Source organism: Telopea speciosissima, chromosome 7 (genome assembly GCF_018873765.1).
Source record: "Telopea speciosissima isolate NSW1024214 ecotype Mountain lineage chromosome 7, Tspe_v1, whole genome shotgun sequence".
NCBI classification, from domain to species: Eukaryota; Viridiplantae; Streptophyta; class Magnoliopsida; order Proteales; family Proteaceae; genus Telopea; species Telopea speciosissima.
This window is the reverse complement of record NC_057922.1, coordinates 33,267,571-33,289,849: the sequence shown is the minus strand read 5'-3', so window position 1 is coordinate 33,289,849 and position 22,279 is coordinate 33,267,571. Positions and strand designations below refer to the sequence as shown.

At 40.9% G+C, this 22,279-nt stretch overlaps 2 protein-coding genes across 4 annotated transcripts in view; one reads left to right on the top strand and one right to left on the bottom strand.

The window, feature by feature from the left end:
- The window catches only part of LOC122670136 (zinc finger CCCH domain-containing protein 32-like), a 30,711-nt gene extending 12,973 nt beyond the window's left edge, over window positions 1-17,738 (top strand). For all 3 annotated transcript variants that reach the window (XM_043867113.1, XM_043867112.1, XM_043867109.1), the window contains exon 7: window positions 16,680-17,738. In XM_043867113.1, coding sequence (XP_043723048.1) covers window positions 16,680-17,078 — 399 coding nt within the window. In that variant the 3' untranslated portion in view covers window positions 17,079-17,738. The remainder of the gene's footprint in view (window positions 1-16,679) is intronic.
- Window positions 17,739-20,621: 2,883 nt separating this feature from the next.
- Window positions 20,622-21,731, bottom strand: LOC122670137 (ethylene-responsive transcription factor ERF086-like). The gene has a single exon (XM_043867114.1). It carries the CDS (start codon window positions 21,678-21,680, stop codon window positions 20,679-20,681), a length of 1,002 nt encoding a protein of 333 aa, XP_043723049.1. The 5' UTR covers window positions 21,681-21,731; the 3' UTR covers window positions 20,622-20,678.
- Between the last annotated feature and the right edge of the window lie 548 nt (window positions 21,732-22,279).

Here is a 22,279-nt window from a genome sequence, read left to right as displayed (position 1 = left end):
CTTGCGATCCGTAGAACCAGCCCAATCGGCATCAGTGTATGCCTCTATCCGTAGGTGACCATGTGCAGACAGAAGAATGCCTTTTCCAGGAGTTGACTTTAGATAGTGCAAAATACGAAGAACAGCCTCCATATGAGAAGAGTAGGGATCATGCATAAACTGACGCACAGTACTCACGGCAACAGCAATGTCAGGATGAGTATGTGAGAGATAAATCAGCTTCCCTACAAGCCTTTGGTACCGGCCTTTATCAACAGGCTCACCCTCTTTTTCCTTGAGACGAACAGTAGGATCCATAGGAGTATCTGAAGAGTGACAGCCTAACAACCCAGTTTCAGCCAATAAGTCTAGGACATACTTCCTTTGGGAGAGAAAAATGCCCTTAGAGGATCTGGCAACCTCAATCTCAAGAAAGTATCGTAGTTTCCCTAGGTCTTTAATCTCAAATTCTTGTCCAAGGAAGGTCTTCAACCGTCTGATCTCATCACCATCATTGCCAGTAACCACTATGTCATCAACGTAGACTATAAGAACAGTGAGTTTTTCACCAACCCTCTTTATAAAGAGTGTATGATCAGCATTACTCTGCTTATAGCCCACAGAAATCATGGCCTTGTGGAACCGGCCAAACCATGCTCAAGGTGACTGTTTCAGCCCATATAGTGTACGCTTCAGTTTACACACTTTACCTTGGTTTTTGTCACACGAGAACCCTGGTGGAATGTCCATGTATACCTCCTCATCCAGTTCTCCATTTAGGAAAGCATTTTTTACATCTAGTTGCTGCAAATCCCATCCAAGGTTGACTGCACAGGATAATAACACACGAACAGTATTCAGCTTTGCAACAGGTGCAAAGGTTTCCTGGTAATCAATGTCGTATGTCTGAGTGAACCCCTTGGCCACTAGTCGTGTCTTATACCTATCCACGGTGCCATCCACCTTCTGTTTCACTACAAACACCCACTTACATCCAACTGTTCTCTTCCCAGGTGGAAGAATCACAAACTCCCATGTGTTATTTTTCTTTAAGGCCTCAATTTCTTCTATTATTGCTACCTTCCACTTTCTATCTGATAGAGCTTCCTGCCAATTGTTAGGAATACGAACAGAAGAAAGAGAAGAAACAAAAGCACGAAACGATAGGGAAAGGGAGTCATAAGAAACAACATGAGATATGGGATGCTGAGTGCAAGTCCTGACACCTTTGCGAAGAGCAATAGGTAACTCAGGAGAAGGAACATTACCAGGTGGAGAGGCAGGTTCTGGATCCAGGTTCGGTAATTGGATGGGTACTGGAGCAACAGTTGATTGAACCTGCTTATGTTTCCTTGCATAGGTCTTCACAGTACTGTCATCAATCCTCCTCTGAAATTCACTAATAGTTCTCTGGACAGGAGTCTGGACTGGGGTAATTTGCTCCCCCTGAATAGGGATGGTCTCCCCCTGTATAGGGACCTCTCCCCTTGACTCAGAGGGAGGACTAGGAGTAGGCCGAACTGGTACAGGCTCATTGTAAACAGACTGGAGTGGAGGTGGGGAGTCTATGGTTAGCACATCATCACTAATACTCTCCCCCTGAAGAGGTGGGGACACATAATAGGAAACACTCTCATGAAAGATGACATCCATGCTGACCAAAGTCTGGCGGGATGGAGGGTAATAACATTTGTACCCCTTCTGAGTAGCAGAGTAACCTAAAAAAATGTAGCGGAGACTACGTGGTTCAAGTTTACCTGGGGACCTTGTATCCCTGGCATAACAGACGCAGCCAAACACCTTAGGGGGAAAAACAAGGGAAGAAGAGCCAAGTAGGAGCTCAACAGGGGGTCTGGAATGAAGAACCCGACTCGGCAGCCTATTAATTAAATAGGCTGCAGTAAGGACAGCATCCCCTCAATAAAGGGAAGGAACATTGGGAGCAAACAGAAGGGCCCTAGCGACCTCCAAGAGGTGGCGGTTTTTCCTCTCAACGACACCATTTTGGGCTGGAGTGTCAACACAGCTGGTCTGATGTAGGATTCCATGGGCGGCAAGGTATTTTTGGAACTGACCTTCCATATACTCTGTCCCATTGTTACTCCTCAAAATTCGAAGAGTGGCATTGAATTGGGTCTTAACCAGCTGGTGAAAATGCTGAAAACATGAAAAGACTTCATTTTTGTGTGTGCATGAGGTAGACCCAAGTGAATCTAGAATAACAATCAATAAAGGTGACATACCACCGATGACCGGAAAGAGAAACTTTTCTACTAGGACCCTACACATCAGTATGAACAACATGAAATAAGGAAGAAGATCTTTTATTAGAAATGAGATAATTTGAACGTGTCTGTTTGGCCAAGACACAAGGCTCACAAAAAAAGTCTTCCTTATTATAATCTTTAACTAATGCTGGAAATAAATTGGATAAAGTACCTAAAGGGGGATGTCCTAGTCTAGAGTGCCATTTGTGTAATTCAGAAGAGAAAGATGTCGGGTGACAGAGCCTAGAAGGTAATGCCTGGGTTGATGCAGGGTCGCCATCAAGCAGGTACAATCCGCCATGCACTTTACCCGATCCAATCGTCTTCCCCGAACCTAGTTCCTGAAAAACACAATGAGTAGGAAAAAATGTCACTTTACAATTCGGAGATTTGGTGATACTGCTAATAGAAAGAAGATTAGTGGTAAACTTGGGAATATGCAACACAGATGACAATGTAAGAGAAGGAGAACATCCAATGGCTCCTTTCCCTAAGATTGAGGAGAGGGATCCATTAGCAATTTTGACTTTATCTTTGCCGGAAGCAGGAAAATATGTATTGAAGAGGCTAGAAGAACCTGTCATGTGATCAGTGGCACCGGAGTCTATAATCCAAGGAGTGAAGACTACCGATGCACAATGACCAGCAAAGGAAATACCTGAACGGGCAAAGAAGGAACCTGAATTGGCAGCAGATGTAGTAGGGGCAGCATATGTCTACAACAGACGCCGGAGAGCTTGGAATTCTTCCTGGGAGAAACCAATGTCAGCAGTGGGAGCTGGAGCTACACTTTCTTAGCATGACCACATTTGGCCTTAAAATCAGCAGGCTTCCCATGTAGCTTCCAACACTGTGCCTTAGTGTGATACGGTTTGTGGCAATGATCACACTTCGCAGGCTCTTTGGCTGTAGCAGCAGTAGCAATACTGTCAGATGAAGGAGTCGGGATGGAGCCAGTAGCCTGGAAGGCTGATCTCTCAACTTTAGGAGTAACCATCATAGCAGCCCGACGAGTCTCTTCACTATGAACATAAGAAAAGGTCTCCTCCAAAGTGGGGAAAGGAACCTGACCAAGAACTTGCACCCGAATAGGATCATAGTCATCATTAAGGCCAGCCAGAAAATCATACACCCGAAATTGGTCCACATAAGAGTGATAGGCAGTAATGTCGGCAGTAGTAGTAGGCTGAAAAAGAGCATAGTGATCCAATTGCTGCCATAAACACTTGAGGGCAGCATAGTATTTAGTGACAGACAACTCCTTATGAGTAGTGTTTTGGAGTGTCTTCCTGATCTCATAAACCTGAGCACCACTTCCTAATCGACCATAAGTTCGCTTGACAACAGTCCATATCTGAGTAGCAGTGTCAAGGAGGAGATACTGACTAGAGAGGTCAGTGTGCATAGAATTCAGAACAAAGGACATCACCATAGCATCGTTGGCAGCCCATTTAGTACGGGCAGCACCTTCCTCAGTGGGCTGTTTGGTAGTGCCAGTAAGATGGCCAGTGAGTCCCCTACTAGCCACGGTCAAGGATAGAGATCTGGCCCAAATCAAATAGTTCATACCATCAAGCTTAATGGCAGCAGCATATGGAAAAAAATCAGACCTAGTTTGACCATTGCCGTTAGAAGCAGCCGTGGTAATATCAGAGTCCGGCATGATGATGATAAGGAGGGCAAAAATACCAGAAGAAGAAGCCGAATATAGGGTATGAAAAACCCCTTGGTAGCAGCAACACAATCAGCCCTAACCCCAAATATCGATAAGTTGCAGGGTTTTGAAAAAACCCCTCAAAACCCTGAAAGAGGTGATTGATTAGGGTTAGGGGTCTTAAAAAAATCTGAAAGAGGCTGAAAATTTTGTCGAGTACTCTGTGTGGTGGGAGAGACACACCCTCCAAAAATCAGCAACAGCCGAAACCTAAAACCCCAAAATCGATAAAGTCAGGGTTTTGAAAAAAACCCTGAAAGTGAGATCGATTGAGGGAAGAGAGCTCCAATGCTGAATGTAGGGCTGCAGTAGTTGCTGTCCAATGGTGTGAGAGAGGAACCTCCAAAGGTGAACAATCAAACTTTGATGATAAGTATGTCTGATCTTCAAGGAGAGGGCTGCCAAAAAAAATCGCAGAGAAGAACAGGGCAGCAGCTATCGCAGATGTTAACCAATCTTGTAGAACATAAATTGAGGTATGTAGAGGGCAGCAGCTAGATCATCTGATCACCTCATTAGTGATGCCCTTAAGCAAAAAGAAAAAAACCTGAAAAAAGGAGTGGAGGAAGAAGATGGAGAGAAAGGAAAACGATGGAGGGGGGGGAGTTTTGTAACCTAGATCAGAGAAATAGACTCTGATACCATATTAACAAAACCGAAATATGGAATTGCTTGGATGATCAACGTGATCAGCCCAAGGCTTATATTTATAATGTGAAAAATAACACTGTGTGACAATAATACCCCTGCCATAGCTGACATAGCTAGGCAGTACATAAATAACAAAATAAATACCCAAAAAGACCAGAATACCCCCACGGTATTCTGGTGTACATGATTCAACAAGGATAGATCCCATTCTATGGTTGCTCAGTTATCCAACTTATTTTCTTGGGGATGGGGGTGGTTAGTATCTATAATGGGAGTACATAGCAGGCTGTGATGGGCTATCCTTGCATCTTCTGTTTCTAGAATTGGATGCTTGTACACTCTTGATCTGTATTTTGATTTAGACATGAACATATAAAAGTGTCTCACTATTCCATATGGAGGCTCCTATTATCTGTGAACCATGGTCAAGCTTGAGTTACTGTTGGTCACCATTATTTTTATTTTATATATTTGTGCATGTTCCATAACAACCACTACTCCATTTAGAACAAGTCTGGGTTATTTATTCTTAGTTTATGTTAGTTATATGTCTAGAATACCGTAGGGGTATTCTGGACCTTTCTTCTTTCTTAGTTGTGTTTATTATTTCGTTTTAGTCTCACATTGATTTTGTAATCTTTTTTATTCATTCATTATGATTATAAATAGAAGTGCTTGGTGATCACATTGATTATCCAAGTCTTACCCTAGTTCAATCCTCTCTACATGGTATCAGAGCAGAATTCGAATTAGGGCCACCCATCATTAAATCTCGATCTCTCTTCTCTCTCCATCTCTCCCGGATTTCTCCTCTCCTTTCTCTCTCTTCTCCCTTGTTCTCTATTGTCACATAGGGCAGCACTGATGAGGTGATCATACGATCCAGTTGCTGCCCCCATTACCTCATGAATGATATTTAATTCTTCTCGATAAGAACCAGCCATTGCAGCTTGCGGAAATTGGAGCTTCAGTTTTTTTTGGGATTGCTTCTACTACTCATACAAGGAATCAACTCCACTTTTGAAGGCCACAACCTGCCGGCAGTATTCCCTATTGGTTCAAGTTCTTATCTCAGTTTTACAGCACTGTTTCAAGACCTCCTAGGATTGATCTTCATCAAATCAGGGTTTTTTCAAAAACCCTGACAATTGTCGATCTAGGGGATTGGGCTCTCTATTAGTTCTGATTTTTTGCATGCTTCTTCTCCACTTATAAGGAGTCATTCGAATGCTATTTGGGCCTCCACAGTTCTGGTTTTTTGTGAAGACTCCTTGAGATCGATTTCACCATCATCAGGGTTTTTTTCAAAACCCTGACAACTATCGATCTTAGAGATTGCTGTTGATTATTGGATCTGTTTTTTTTTGGGGTTATTTCCTCCATTATAAGGGCTATATTGACTTCAGTTGGGATTATAATTCTGTAGTTTGGTGCCTTCTAATTCCCTTCACCAATCTCAACAAATCAGGGTTTTTTTCAAAACCCTGACCAATATCGATATAGGGATCCTACCTTGCTGCTGTTTCTGATTTTTTAGGGGCTCATTGAGCCTAGTATTTGAAGACATTAGTGGACTTCTCTGCTGCCAGTATGGGTGATTCAGCCAACTCCACAGCTACTTCGGATCATGATGGCAACAAGACAAAATATCATAGTTTTCCACCTAACCCTATTAAACTGGATGGCTCAAATTACCTTCTATGGTCCAGATCAGCCTCCTTTGCCATTGCTGGCCGTGGTCTCACCAACCATATTGATGGCACTAGTGTGAAACCCAGTGATAAAGGCCCTGCTAAGACTAAGTGGCTTGCCAATAATGGTGTTCTCATGTCATACCTAATAGGCTCTATGACTTCAGAGTTACAGCATAATTTTCTTCTTCTAAATACTGCCGACCAGATTTGGGATGCTTGCAAGGAAACCTACGGGCAGCTTGGCAATGATGCCCAAGTTTATGAATTTCGACAGAAGGTACTTTACACTACTCAGGGAGATTTTTCTGTTTCCAAATACTATGCTACTCTCCGCAGTCTATGGCAACAGTTGGACCACTTCTCTGATTTTCACCCTACTACAGTTGATGACATTGCTTCCTATAGGAAGCATGTGGATAAGATTAGGGTCTATGATTTTCTAGCTGGTTTGAATGTGGAATATGATCCCATTCGTGTTCAAGTGTTGGGCCATAAGCCTTTTCCCACACTTGAACAATCTTATGCATTGGTTTCATCTGAGGAGAACCGTAGGGCTGCCATGTTGCACCCTCCTATTACTGACAGATCTGCTCTCAAAGTTGCTGCTACTCCCACTCCTGCACCTAGTTACACTGCTTCTCTTGGTGATTCTACTACAGGGACTATTGTTTGTGAGCACTGTCACAAACCATATCACACCAAGAAGAAGTGCTGGAAACTTTATGGGAAACCAGTTGACTTTGAAGCAAAAAGGGCTGCCAAGACCAAGACAAAGATAAAAACCAAGGCTCATCAAACTGAGACTATTACTACAGCCCTTACTACTGACACTGGTCTATCCCAGGATGATCTACAGGCACTCCTACGTATGCTGAGGTCTTCCGCTGCTACTACCTCTACTACATCTGCTACTGCCAATTCTTCCACTCATTCAGGCTCACACTTTGCCTGGTCAGGTATTCCTTTTGGAGGTCATTGTGCTTCTGTAGCCTCCAATCCTTGGATCATAGATTCTGGGGCTACAGATCATATGACCGGTTCCTCTAGTTTGTTTCATGGATATTCTCCTACTTCTGGGAAGGACAAGGTCAAGGTAGTTGATGGTTCCCTTGCATCTATTTCTGGAAAGGGAATCATCAACTGCATTTCCTCTCTTCCATTAACTTCTGTTTTGCACATTCCTAATTTTACTACTAACCTTATTTCCATTAGTAGTATTACTCGTGATCTTAACTGCAAAGTTACTTTCTTTCCTTCTCATTGTGTGTTTCAGGATCTGGCCTCGGGGAAGACGATTGGATTGGGTAAAGTGCACGGTGGGTTGTACCTACTTGATGATGGTCGCTTCTCTCCACCACCATTACCTTCTCCACTACACCAGAACTCCATGGTCTCTTCTGAACTCTACCAGTGGCACTCTAGGTTAGGTCACCCCCTTTTAGGAATTTTAGCACATTTATTTCCTAGTTTGGTCACCCTACATACTAAGGATGATTTTTTTTGTGAGGCGTGTGTTCTGGCCAAATAGACACGTTCAAATTATCCTATTTCAAATAAAAGAAGTTCTTTTTGTTTTCAGTTAGTGCATTCTGATGTTTGGGGCCCTAATCGTAAACCCTCTATTTCTGGCCATCGGTGGTTTGTATCTTTCATTGATTGTCATTCTAAGAACACATGAGTCTATCTCTTGCACACAAAAAATTAAATTTTTTTATGCTTTCAACACTTTCATAAAATGGTCCAAACTCAGTTCCAGGCTACTCTCAAAATATTGAGAAATGATAATGGAACAGAGTATAAAGAATCACAATTTCAAAAATATTTGGCTGACCATGGAATCATTCATCAGACTAGTTGTGTTGATACCCCTGCCCAGAATGGTGTGGCAGAAAGGAAAAACCGCCACTTGTTAAAAATGGCCAAAGCATTAATGTTTGCGAGGAATGTCCCGTCTCAATATTGGGGGGATGCGGTTATCACGGTAGCCTATCTCATCAATAGGCTGCCATCTCGGGTCCTTCACTCCCGTAGCCCCTCTGATATTTTGATTGGTAATTCCTCCTTTATTGTGCCTCCCAAGGTGTTTGGTTGTGTGTGTTATGCTAGAGATACCAAATCTCCAGGCAAACTTGAACTTCGGGGGCTCCGTTGTATTTTCTTGGGTTATTCTCCAACCCAGAAAGGCTATAAATGCTACCATCCCCTTTCCCGCCGTACCGTGGTTAGTATGGATGTTATTTTCCATGAGTCCATTTCTTATTATTCTTCGCCACCTCTTCAGGGGGAGAGTGCTGGTGAAGATGTGGCTTTCGAAATTCCTTTACCTGAGGTGCCTCTGGCTGCTGCCCAGCCATTTTTACCACCCTTGGCTGCTGTCCGGCCCCTTTTACCACCCATGGCTGCTGCCCAACCCTTTTTGGATGCTTCCCATCCAACTTTGGATGCTGCCCATCCTACTTTGGAGATTGCCCAACAACCTCTGGCTATTCCTCCCTCACCTAATGGGAATCCTTTACAGGGGGAGACCATAGAAAATAGTGTTGTTAATATTCCTATTCAGGGGGAGCTAACTCCAGTCCAGAGAACTATTGGTGCATTTCAGGAGAGAATTGACAACTCCAACATGATCACCTATACAAGGGGCAGATCCACCAGAGGGCACAGCATCCCATCGTAGCACCGCACCCATCCAATTGCCGGCTCCGCACACGCATCCTACATCTCCTGGTATTCCATCTCCTTCCGACCTACCTATTGCACTTCTGCAAAGGTACTAGGACTTGCACTTTACATCCCATATCTCATTTTGTTTCTTATAACTCTCTTTCTCCCTCTTTTCGTGCATTTGTATCTTCTCTTTCCTCTATCTCGATTCCTAGAAATTGGCAGGAAGCATCTACAGATGGAAAGTGGAAGGTAGTAATGTTGGAAGAAATGAGAGCACTACACAAAAATAATACGTGGGATCTTTGTGGCTCTTCCTCCAGGGAAAAAACCAGTGGGATGTAGATGGGTCTTCGTGGTTAAACAAAAAGTCGATGGCTCGATGGATAGGTATAAGGCACGCCTAGTTGCAAAGGGGTTCACTCGGACTTATGGAGTTGACTATCGGAGACCTTTGCACCAGTGGCAAAGCTCAACACCGTCAGGATGTTATTATCTTGTCTTGCAAATCTTGGGTGGGATCTTGCAGCTTAGATGTCAAAAATGCCTTCCTCCATGGAGAGCTTGAGGAGGAAGTATATATGGACATTCCACCAGGTTTTTCTGATGATAGGACTAAGGGCAGAGTTTGTAAATTGAAGCGTGCCCTTTATGGTTTGAAGCAGTCACCTAGGGCCTGGTTTGGCAGATTTCATAAGGCTATGATTTCAGCAGGTTACAAGTAGAGCAATGCTGATCACACTTTGTTTATCAGACGGCTTGGTAACAAGGTTACTCTTCTCATAGTTTATGTGGATGATATTGTGGTCACGGGTAATGATGATGCTGCAATCAGGGATTTGAAAATTCTTCTTAGCCGTGAGTTTGAGGTCAAAGATCTTGGTCCCCTAAAATATTTTCTAGGGATAGAAGTTGCTCGATCTTCAAAGGGCATCTCTCTTTCTCAAAGAAAATATGTCCTTGATCTGTTGACTGAGACAGGGCTACTTGGCTGTCATCCTTCAGATACTCCTATGGAAGCTACTACAAAACTTAGGGAGAACGAGGGTGAGCTTGTTGACAAGGGTGCTTATTAGCGGTTAGTGGGCAAACTAATCTACCTTTCTCACACACGCCCTGACATTGCAGTTGCTGTAAGTTTGGTGAGTCAGTTAATGCATGATCCCTATTCCTCTCATATGGATGCAGTCCGTCGTATTTTGAGGTATTTGAAGTCTGCTCCGGGAAAGGGAATCCTTCTATCTCCCAATGGTCACTTGAAGATTGAAGCCTATACTGATGCCAATTGGGCTGGTTCTCCTGATAGAAAATCTATCTGTGACTACTGTTCCTTTGTGGGTGGGAACCTTGTCACATGGCGTAGCAAAAAGCAGAATGTTGTGGCAAGGTCTAGTGCTGAAGCCGAGTTCCGCGCAATGGCACAAGAAATTTGTGAATTTCTGTGGCTTAGAGGATTGTTGCAGGATATTGGTGTTCCTGTCCATCTTCCAATGATGCTTTATTGTGACAATAAAGCAGCCATTAGCATTGCTCATAACCCTGTCCATCATGATCGTACTAAACATGTGGAGGTTGACCGACATTTCATCAAGGAGAAGCTTGAAGCTGGCCTCGTTTGTGTTCCCTTTGTGAAGTCTACTGATCAGCTAACTGATGTGTTCACTAAGGGATTGAGTAGCAAGCTGTTTCATCCTATCTTAGTCAAGTTGGACATGCATGATATATATGCTCCAACTTGAGGGGGAGTGTTAGTTATATGTCTAGAATACCGTAGGGATATTCTGGACCTTTCTTCTTTCTTAGTTGTGTTTATTATTTCGTTTTAGTCCCACATTGATTTTGTAATCTTTTTTATTCATTCATTATGATTATAAATAGAAGTGCTTGGTAATCACATTGATTATCCAAGTCTTACCCTAATTCAGTCCTCTCTACAGTTTATTATTTGATATTATGGCTATCACATAAATTGACTTCCAGTCATTCTTTGAATGGATTTAACTTGGAAATCTCTTTTAGTGACCTAGTTTGAACCTGAGTTTACAAGTAGGTAGTTGCTTCATAATTTAAGATGTATCAGGTGTTAATCAAACAGCATGCATTAATTTTGTATGTATTATCATCAATTTTCTAGACTATTTAGCTTATATTTGTTTCTTTAAACTTGCATCAGTTACTAACCACATCCTGAAGGAAGATCTTCAGAATTTTACGAGTTAAATAGTGGATGGTTACTTAACCTTTGACCTGGAGTGAGGATGAACTCACTTTTTATGTCATAAGATCTAAAACTTCCCTTTTGAGCCTTCTGAAACCTCTTTGACAGACGAATTGTGGACCCCTCATCTCTTTTTAGAGGGTTGCAAAGTACAAGGGACTAGGGGAGTGTATTCTCCCTAGAATTTTGGGCCCTCGGTGGAGTGTAGAACTCATAAGAACTCTGGTCCAAACTTAGTGACCACATTGGGCTCTGGAGTTTCTATCAAATAAAAAAAGAAATTGTGCTGTGGAGTCTGACTAGTTTGTTGGAGTGCTGAACTTGAGAGGCTCGAAAGTATGGACTATGGAGCATCACTGGAGCATATGGCATTTATATTTCATGTTATATTATTGTTAAGATATTACTGCAATTACATATCATACCAAGGGCATTATATATGATTAAGTAAAGCAAAATGTTTTTAAAATGATATTATTTATTAGCTAGTTCATTGCTCAATTGCCTAGGGAATGGGGGTGGGAGGTGTACCATGTACTGTTCCATATTGGAATGTGAGAGAGATTTTCTGGGTCGTTCATAGGGTTACCTGCTACATATTTTAGGATATGCGAGGACTGTTAGGAGAGCTTGATGTCCTAGGTTCTGTTAATGCATCTTGTATTCGTCAAGACTTTTTTTTTTTTACTTCATTCCCATGTTTCAGTAGACTCTTAAAACCTGATGGGGACATTTTCATAGATTTTTATTACTCGCTTTGCTGAGAAATGCAAGCCTGCTAATGGATCTAGATCAAATTCAATTTCTCTTACCTTAATTACCTTAGAGCTTACATAAACTCTTCCTGTGAGACTGGACCATCCCTTCTACTGTTGGCACTATTTTTTTTTTTGGGGTTAAAATCTTAAACAGCATCACTCAATCAGAACCATTTTCTCAATTAAGCCGTCTTATACCTGAAACCGTTTTTTACTTTTGTTTTCTTGAAATGCCTAGGTCACTTAAAATTATCAGCCTGGTGCCTTAAATCCCTTTTAGGATCTATAAAATCTCTGTGAAAGATATTCCATCTTAAGTGGGCTTGGTAAGGCTTGTGGGTTTGTGTCAAGCTGAGGTAGGGGAGTCTACAAGTGAAGGTCCTGAGATGTTTTGATGGAGTTAGGTATGTAAACTTAAATGGACAGCAAAGTTAGGGTTATGGTTTCGGGTTTTTGAAAAGAGGAAAATATGGATTTTTAGGGTTTATGATGGTCAGATGAGGGTGCAACTTGGATCGAGTTTTCCTTATGGTGAGAGGAGAGTTCGCCAAAAAAGGAGGGATTTTACTGGCTGGTTTGATCCGGGCAGAAGTTAGGTATTGGGAAAAGTGAAAACAAAAAGGGGGGAATGTTAGGGTTTGATGGTTTAGAGGATTAGAAGAAGAAAAGTTAGGGTTGGGATGAATCAAACTCACTGTTGTTGCAGAATTTCCTTGGCAGCAGCTTGTTTGATTGAGAAACTTGAATAAAAATTGAATCTTTAACTAGAACTTGAAGGAGAGCTTCAAAAAAACTACTCGGGCTTCCCACCGCAAGGTGTCGATTGGATCAAACACCACTCCCACCAACAAACCACCCGGGCTTCCCACCGCAAAGTGCCGATCAAGTCAAACACCGATCCCACCAGCATTGATCAAACACAAGACAAAAAAGTTCAATGGAGAAGAAGAGCAGCAAAAGCTTTTCATTAATATCAAATTTCATGTTCAATACTTGCCCCCCTTACAATCTTATATAAAAAACTCAAAAATAGACTCCTATACTAAAAGAAAATGCCTAAGCCAATCCTTAACCTATTAGGTAAACTAGACTGACTAGGAAACTGAAATAGACTCAAAGCAAAGTCCTAATCCAGCCCCACTAAACACTTAAAAGAAAACTATTCAAATCACTTTAATTGAACCAGTTCAATGGTTCAATTTATGAACAAAAACACCAAAATAAAACTAAGTATGGAAGTAAAACAACTAATCCCGTATGTCATGAACTTGATTGTCCCTGGAGCGGCTCATTGGCTATTATGGTGGACTGGTTGTTAGACACCTCTCTTGCTTTCTTCATGCACGGGCCGCATGGCTGGCCTGAGCTCATTAAATTTTTTCCTGCTTCTCTCCATTATACAAGCCTTTTCTTTGATGTTTCCATTGGATATCTCATTCTAGTGAATAAGATGACTGTCTATTTAGCCAAACAAGGAGTAGAAAGCAACTTGTAGGAATCTTTTTTTTATTATTTTTTTAGGTGTTGATTGATGAAGAAAACATTTTATTGAGTAAAGATGCAAAAAGGGGAAGACAGGGCAAACAAGGTTCAATCAAAATATGCACATGGACCAACCCCCAGCCTACAGGTCCTATACAATGAATCAGTCAGTATGAAACCCTCCCCCCCCCCCCCCCCAAAAAAAAAAAAAAAAAAAATAGAGAAGAAATCTCCCTTGGGATGTAATAATATCTGAAAAATTAAGGGACCTATGCCTACAATGTAATTCCTTGTGGTCATGTTTTCTTTTCTCTGCTCTGTTTGCCCTTGATCTTCTCTCAAATCAATACTCTACTTTTTTTTTTTTTTGGGATAAATAATGATTTATATTCAATGAGCCAAAAGAATACATTGAGGGACCCCAAGATTAGGGAGCCCCAAAAAAGGATTAAAGAGAGACATACAAACAACCATCCTCAAGGGGGACTCCTAGTCACATAGCATGCATCTGGATAGGAAGGTCCCAAGATTGAACAGTATTCCTATTTCTAGGGGTATCCAAGCAAGTCCCAGCATGGAGGTCAAGCTTTCCCCTAACTTCAAAGGATATAGCATCCCAAATCAATTGAAAGGTTCTCGATTTCCTGCTCCATCTTCTGAGGTTTCTTTCCATCCATCGTGATAGATGGTTGCCTTGCCCACTGAATTACAACATGATTTTTAATAGAAGTTTCTCTTGTGAACAAGTGCCTAGTGCACTTGGTAGAGTGTGGAGCGTTAAAGCCCATCCTACCAGGAGGTCTTGGGTTCAAGTCTCCTGGTTCACACCTTCCCTCACCCCTTGTAGAATAGGATAGAGTAGGACCTATCAAAAAAAAAAAAAAAAAGGAAGTTCCTCTTGATCCATCTCAATTCCTCCTCAAAGGGGAGAGTCCTTGAACTGGGAGAACATTTCCGTAGAATACCTTCCCCAATAAAAGAAGAGAAAGGGCACACAAAGAACAAATGATGCACATCCTCTGAAGCATTCCAACAGAAGCAACAATTGAAAGTGGCAGAAATCCCATTATCCCAAAGAAAGTATTGCGTTAGAAGGGATTGCAAGAAGACCCTCCAAGTAATGAAGCTGTGGCGGGAAATATGATCATGAAACCAGACAGCCTCATACCAAAGGACTTTGGGCGCCTGAGATCTCACCAGATTCCAAGCAGAGCTAGAAGAAAATATGCCAGCTTCCACCCAGTCCAGGTCCAAGAGGAATCTGAAGAGCAAGAGTTAATAAAGTCCCTAATGAGGAAGCGAGAGTACACCCAGTCCACCCAAATTCTTTTCTTCTTTTTGGCCAGTTTCCACTCCAATTTGAGAATGCCCACCATATTAACTTATTTGATTGTCCTTAAGCCAAGACATCCTTTGTCTTTAGGCATGCACACAGAAGCCCAACTGATGGAGTGCAGGAACTCATTGTTATCAGTACCTTTCCAAAGGAAGGCATTCATCAACGATTCCACCTTCTGATGACAAGCTTTGGAAGACCAAATGCACTCGCCCCGTAGACATACGAGCTTTGCATTACTGCGTAACTCTTAGGTAGGGATGTAAACGGCTCGGATAGTGCTATATCCGCACCCGCATCCGATTAGCTTTCAAGCGGATTCGAATAGTGCTAAACGGATACGGACATGGATACGGATCGGATAATTTATTCGTTTACATGTAAATATAGCTTTTTGGATAGTGCTAAACGGATACGGACACGGATACAGAAATGGATTTCGACTATTCATTTACATCCCTACTCTTAGGTGACCCGCATAGGACAAGAATTTGGCTTTCCATAATTGAAGGCACTTTTGCAGCTTGTTCAGGATAGGGGAGCAGTGATGCACAGTCAATACTTTACTTTTATTCTGGCTTTCTCATTCTTTTTAGTAGGGATGTAAACGGATCGAATTCGGTCGAATAGTGGCATTATCATATTCGTATCTGATTATATTTAGACGGATTCGGATAATATCCTATCGATTTTCGGACGGATTCAGATAATTTCCAGATGGTGATTTTTTGAATACAGGTTCTCCTAAATGGATATGAATACGGATCGAATACGATTTTTCAACTATCCGTTGACATATTTACCTTTTTTATGATGAGGGTTAGGGTTGAGACTTGAGAGTTCAGTAACTACCCTTTCTTCTACTCTTCTTAGTCTTTTATTCTCTTACGTTTTTTACTTTTGATTTTTTAATAGATATGTAATTCCATGTATCACATTGCATAAAACAATATATATAAACCAATAGTAAATCTAGAAAAAGAATCACATTATCTTAACTTATAAATTTATAAAAATAAGATAACAAAATCCAATAAGGTAACTTAAAAGGATAGACAAACACAGAGTTATATTTCAGATATTTTATTACCGTCAGACTGCTAAACGAATCGGATAATAATCGGTCGGATAGGGGGGTTATCATATTCGTATCCAATTAGTTTCGGACGGATTCGGATTCTCCTAAACCGATACGAATGCGGATCAAATACGGATTTACGAATATCCATTTACATCCCTACTTTCTAGCAAAAATTCTTCTCTACTACTAACAAACAGAGCAAGGGAGAAAGAAGGAACATGTTCCTCTTGCTCCTAAAGTTTGGAGTTTTTGTGTTGCATGTGGGGTCTTAAGTATTCCTTTTGGTTTGAAAGAATAAATTGTTATGCTAGAAGGATTTAAATTTCATTTAAATTAAAGGGAGAGGGTTCCCCGTGCCGCCAGGGGGAATCTCCCACGCCACACAAATGTCGGCACAGGGAACAGTATCATCTACATTGGGCCCACATGGTCGGGGTGAGGGAGAAAAAATAATAAAAAACTTGTTGTGGGAGGCTAGCTTAGGGGCTACTAGGTGGCAAATAAACAACTAAACATAATGCTCCTAATTCAAAAACCTAATTAAATGTATTCTTGAAATGTCTTTGTTTGTTCCTCTGCCTTTTTGTTGCATATATTTATTGATGTTCAATATCTTTTGTCTCCGAGGCTTTCCTGGTTCAAATGCCTGCTCATCTGCATGTGCTACTTATTATTTCCTTTTGTTGTGTTGACTCGATTGCTGTTTTTGGATTATTTATATTAGTTTCTCAAGGAATTTTTTTGCAATAATATTTTGGGTTGCAATGATTGTACATTGCATCTAAATTTTTTTGGGTGAATACATGGCATCTAAAATTACTAATTCTAATTGCAGGGGGCTCCACCTTGCACTTTCTATGCGCAAAATGGGGTATGCAAGTTTGGACCTACATGCAAATTTGATCATCCAATGGGGATACTTAGCTACAGTCCATCTGCATCTTCTCTTGCTGATATGCCAGTTACTCCCTACCCTGTTGGGTCTTCGCTGGCAACTCTGGCGCCATCATCTTCATCTTCAGAGTTGCGAATTGAATTTGTTTCAGGGTCCAGTAAGGACTCTTTCTCAACCAGAATCCCATCTTCTGAAAACATGGCCAGTGGTTCAGTTGGTTCAATTTTCTCAAAGAGTGGGACTGTTCCTCATTCTCGAGTCCAAAAGTCTGGTCAGAGTTTTTCCCCACCTAGTGGAAGTGGCACAGGTCAAACTGGTGAGACTCATAGTTCAAGCTGAGTAGAACTGAAAGCCATTCCTCATCGTTCCTCTCCCGGGTTAATTTTAATGCAACTAGGTAGGTTCACAAATTCTTGCACCCAGGAACTTAGATCCAGATAAGGGCTTCCTTCTTAGTTGTGAAGGTTCTGTCAACCAATCCAGCTATGGCTCAAACTTAGTCTGTCCAGCCTTGTTCATATTATCCTAGTATCACCAACTCTTTCATCTCAAATAAGCTATAGCCGTCCTTGAAAGGTATAGCAAAATCCCATATAGTCTTCACCTCTCATACCTAATAACCACAATGGGAAGCCCTTCAGGTAAACCCGTATTTCTCCAGCTTTAAAGCTGTTGTGTTTATTTATGCTCGTTTCAAAACGAATAGGATCAGTCTGTTCCACTTTGTTTTCATCCTATTTAGCAGTTTGGTCATGTTTTTAATTTCTTTACCTTAAATTTGGGAACAAGGTTCCAAATTTGTTATTCTACTAAGCAAGGAATTGGAAGGTGGTCTTGCTCCTCCCCCTTTTTTGTCCAGGGGTTTACTGTTGAATATTAAGTTTAGGTACTCTTGAAGAGGCATCTCAGTTAGTGCCCCATGTGGGTTAAAGGACATGACTCGATTATGTAAGGCTGGAATATTCTGAACAGGGCTAATAATCTATCTACTAAAATACAGGAAGAAAGACTTTCATATCTCCTTCAGTCCTTGTTTTTCATGTTTTGTACTACGTTACTATTTCCACACTGAATCTAGGTGTTTATAAGCAAGTAAACAAAGGCCTATATACTTCAATGTTTATTGCGAAAGTGTGTAGCTCCTCTAGATTCATTCCCAGAATAGAGAACACTTGGGCAGGCCTTAGTGGGATCAGGGTTTTAGGAATTGGTATCGGCTGTGGGATTGGATCGGTCTCCTGCTGATTCCAATCCGGATCATCCGTTTCCTTCTTGATTGATAGATTTACCCATGGTTTCAAATAAAATTAAAAAAATTAAAAAAAAAAAAAAAGCTGTTATTTTTACATTTTTACCCTTGGTCTCTACCAATCCACTGATATGGGATCGCTCTTGGATTGGGGATCAACGAAACCGATACCGATTCCTAAAACCGTGCTTGGGATTCAAGTGATACTATAGTCGGATTAACGTTCTGGAGCAAAGAGACATTTCAGTCACTTATTAGATCCCAAGGTTTCAAGAATCTGTGAATCTGAATCGGTGGTCACCAATCCCGATTTATGATGGGTTTTATATGGCTGATTCTTGGATAAAACACCTGAACTGTTGGAATATTCTTTGGATCTGCTGATTCTAGGGCTTTTGCAGACTGATTCAAGCCGATTCCGATTCTAATCCGGCACTTCTTCCAGGTATTGGCACAATGGCTAGATTACGATTACACTTTCTAAAGAGCAAATTTTCTCGCGCAACAGTTAATAAGGCTGACCTGAGTCGCACGAAAGTGAAAGTAACAATAGGTGTAAGGGTACCAATCGGTCAGTTCGATCCGGTTTCAGTTTATTATTGGGCCAACTTGAAACCAAACAGGTAAGGAAGGTTTTGGCTTCAATCAGTTTCGGTCTGGTTTTTATATATTGGGTTACTATAGGGTCTGGTCCGATTTTGGTTTTACATTGATATTGTAAGGAATTAAGGGATTTTTTTTTTTTTGGGTTTTCAAAATTTTTTGTTATCGGTTTGTCCAGTTTTGGTTTTGTTCGGTTTGTTCGGTCTGGTTTGATTTCTATCGGTTTCATAAAACCCTAACCCAAAACCAAATCGACAAGGGTTTGGTTTAGTTTGAGCTGAACTGATCGATCTGTCAGTCCAACCAATTCGGGCTGGACACCCTCATGGCCTCATGTAGATGCACTACCCTTCTCCAGTGAGGCGAAGGAGGCATACATGAAGTGCCATTTTCTGGTTGAGTATGGCTGTATGGGTAAGAGAGAGGGGTGGGGGGAGTTGTATATAAAAATCACCAATTCGTGGTTGTTAAAAAACAAGTAATAAGATCTGGTTAAAAGTTGGCCCAAGGTGTTGCTAGATGTTCTTAATGGTCATTCTAATCCTCCTTGGAGTTTTTACAGATGTATAAATCACAAATATGTAAGTCACACAATTAAATTGTAGGCTTAATTGATGAATACATCCTATTGCATATTATTTTTTAATGGCTAAGTTACCCAGGACGGGCCATCCTAATAAGCTTGTCAGGATGGCCCAAGTTTCTGTCACATGGCTGATCAGATGGTGTCCAAATTTTATAAATATGTAGATCTCAAGGTCTCCTTCGATCTATATGTTGAGCTTCAACTTAAATAGAGTTCCTCGATGACAAAATAAAGTTATGAAAATATAGGGACCACAAGAGGGTTTATGGCATACATACATAGTTGAAAAATACAATGATGCATGCTAATACATGTGATGGTGTTTGATTCAATTAGATCTTGGAATTTGACATGTGGTTAATCCAATTCTAGACCTATCTATCAATCAAAACCACCACATCATCCTGTCATGTGGGTAAAGGTGATTTGCCCTAATAACTTTATTAAGACGGTTTGTCTTAATGAACTTTTGCCTTTTGTTTAGTGTTTTTCTAGGTTCACAATCTTACAATTAGATTGGACAATTTTTTAACTATTTAAGTTTCTACATTCTTTTGACCTTCTATTACAGTTCACATTAAAATTTACTTTCTTAATTTTTTTTTTCCCACATACACCTTAACCTTCATTTCATTTGGATGTCATGTAGACAATGTATATTATTTCAATTTCATATAGTTTCACATCGATTGTCTGGGACCTTGGACGTGTCTTAATATACCTTTTGATCATCTCCACTTAATGCCTTAAGGTTTTGGATTGGATTTAGTATTCCGTGCTCTTTCTTACTTTATTTAACAATCACTATAATTTTATGTAAGGTTAAACCATAATTTAATAGGTACAAGGTTCAATTTCCCTATTAAAATAAAAACCATAATTCTATGCAAGGCATCCCACCTTAATCAGGTCTATCGGGTCACTGAGCCATATTCAATTAAATTATCATATAACCATAAATTTCAAAATGGACTGTTAGGTTTGATTTGGAAAGTTATTAAGAAGCTTATAAATAATACAATACTGCATCAAAGTTACATTAAAGGGGGTCAACAATAGTTACCTTAGCTAGGTTATACATATAAAACAGTGGTGATAAGAGATTAGAGACACAAATTCCAAAAATCCTGGAGGGAAAATGATATGAAGCATGCAGTTGTTCTTTCTTCTTCTTGCATTCTTTGTGAGACTATTTGGGTTCTGAAAAGTTCTTTACTTCCCCAAAAAAGAACCCATGAAAAGGACTCATTGGAATTCATTTGTAATCTCTGATAAGCAAGTATAAGAATTAAGAACATTCTTTTTTGATTATGGAACTTACTAATTAGAGAATTCTTTCAGAAGGAGCTCTCTCTCTCTCTCTTTCTCTCTCTGCGATGGGAAGTTCACACTCTCTACAGTGTAATTACAGTTTCAAAACAATAGCAGAGAATAGGCAGGCAAAAGCAAACAAGGGAGGACTGCTAAAAAGCTTACTTCAAAGAAGAGCTGCAAAAAGTCCTCAAAAGAGAGAGTAACCCAAGTCTATTACATCACTACAAGAGGGAAGTGATGGACAGTAAGTATCTGCAGGAGTAGCCTGAGGCATGAACCCATAGCCTGGGCTGTCAATGTAGGGGTAGAAAGAAGCTCCAATGCACCCATCTTCCACCATTAAAGGGTTCTCCTCCATTGCAGCGACAGGTTCCCATGACTGACCATAACCCCAAAACCCATGATTAAGCTCGTCCAGGCAAGGGAAGTTATTGGAGTTGAAACTCATATCCTTTGCTGTCCCATTCAAGTTATCCATTGAAGAAGCTGAGTTGTTGTTGTTGTTGTTGTTGTTGCTACAATAAGATTGAACTTCTGGAGAAGGGACCATGATTGGGTTGTGTGTCTCAGAACAAGTGCTGAAACTACAATCTTGGACACTTACATTTGTGGGTTTTGATGCAGGTTTCAAGTAACTATCAGGAATGATACTCTCTAAGTAACCTGACCCAGAATCAGAAGAGAAAAGGAAGTTATTATCACTAATGGAGGCTGACCCAGTACTGGAACCTTGAATGCTACACATGTCCTGATCAGATTGGACATGGGTCTGATACGTGTTGGGTTTATTATCACTGGCATTGGCAAGGAACTGTGAAGGTTGTAGGAAGGCTTGTGCATTGAAGGGTGTGAGGAGGGAGTGAAAGGTGGTGTTATCAGAGTAGATGAAGTTGGTTCTTGCTTGGGTTCCCTTCATGGAGAGAGCAGCTCTGTCATATGCAAGAGCTGCTTCATGAGCAGTGTCAAAGGTCCCAAGCCAGTGTCTCTCTTTGGTTGTTGGGTCTCTGATTTCTGCAGCATATCTACCCCAAGGGCGACGCCTCACTCCAAGGAATCTCCCTGGCTCTGCTTGCTTTCTTCTGCCTCTTCTCTCACTAGACTGGGTTGAAGGTGTGGTGGATTGGGTCAGAGTGAAACCAGAGGGAGTACAGTTGGTTTCTTCTACTTTGAAGGTATTGGAGATAGACATTGTGGAAGGACCTAGAGAGGGGCTGATAGAGAGAATAAGTGAATGTCAGGGAGATTGGTACTGACAGAAAGAGAAGAGTAAGGAAGGTGAGAGCTTGGAATGAATGTGCAGTGTGTAGAGTTGTAGACTTTTAAAGACTGTGATACATGATCATGGGGAGAAGGAAAAGGGCATTGCAGATGTCACTCATTGCATGACCTTCTTGCTTTTCCCTTATTTTATATTCTTGTTTCTTATAATATATTATAATCCATGTATCCTTCAATTCAAATGTTTGTAGATGGAAACTTGGTAGTTTGGGTTGAGTTGAAGATACTCTTTTAAGTCTGTATTGTGATTTTGATACTTAAAACAGTTAATGGAAATTGGTAGAATAGCATCCTTTATGTCTTGTTTCCTTTATTTGCTAATGACAGTGTCATATAAATCTTAATTACAGGGGACCCAAGTAAGAAGTAGTGATTCTAATGAGGAACTGGTGAGTGGTAGCCCTGAGGAATTTCCAAAATTTCTGATTTGAATGGTCATAAAGGCGATCTTATCTCGCAGGTTAGATGGGTGCATGTGTTTTCAGTTAATAAATCATTTTAATTCCTTGG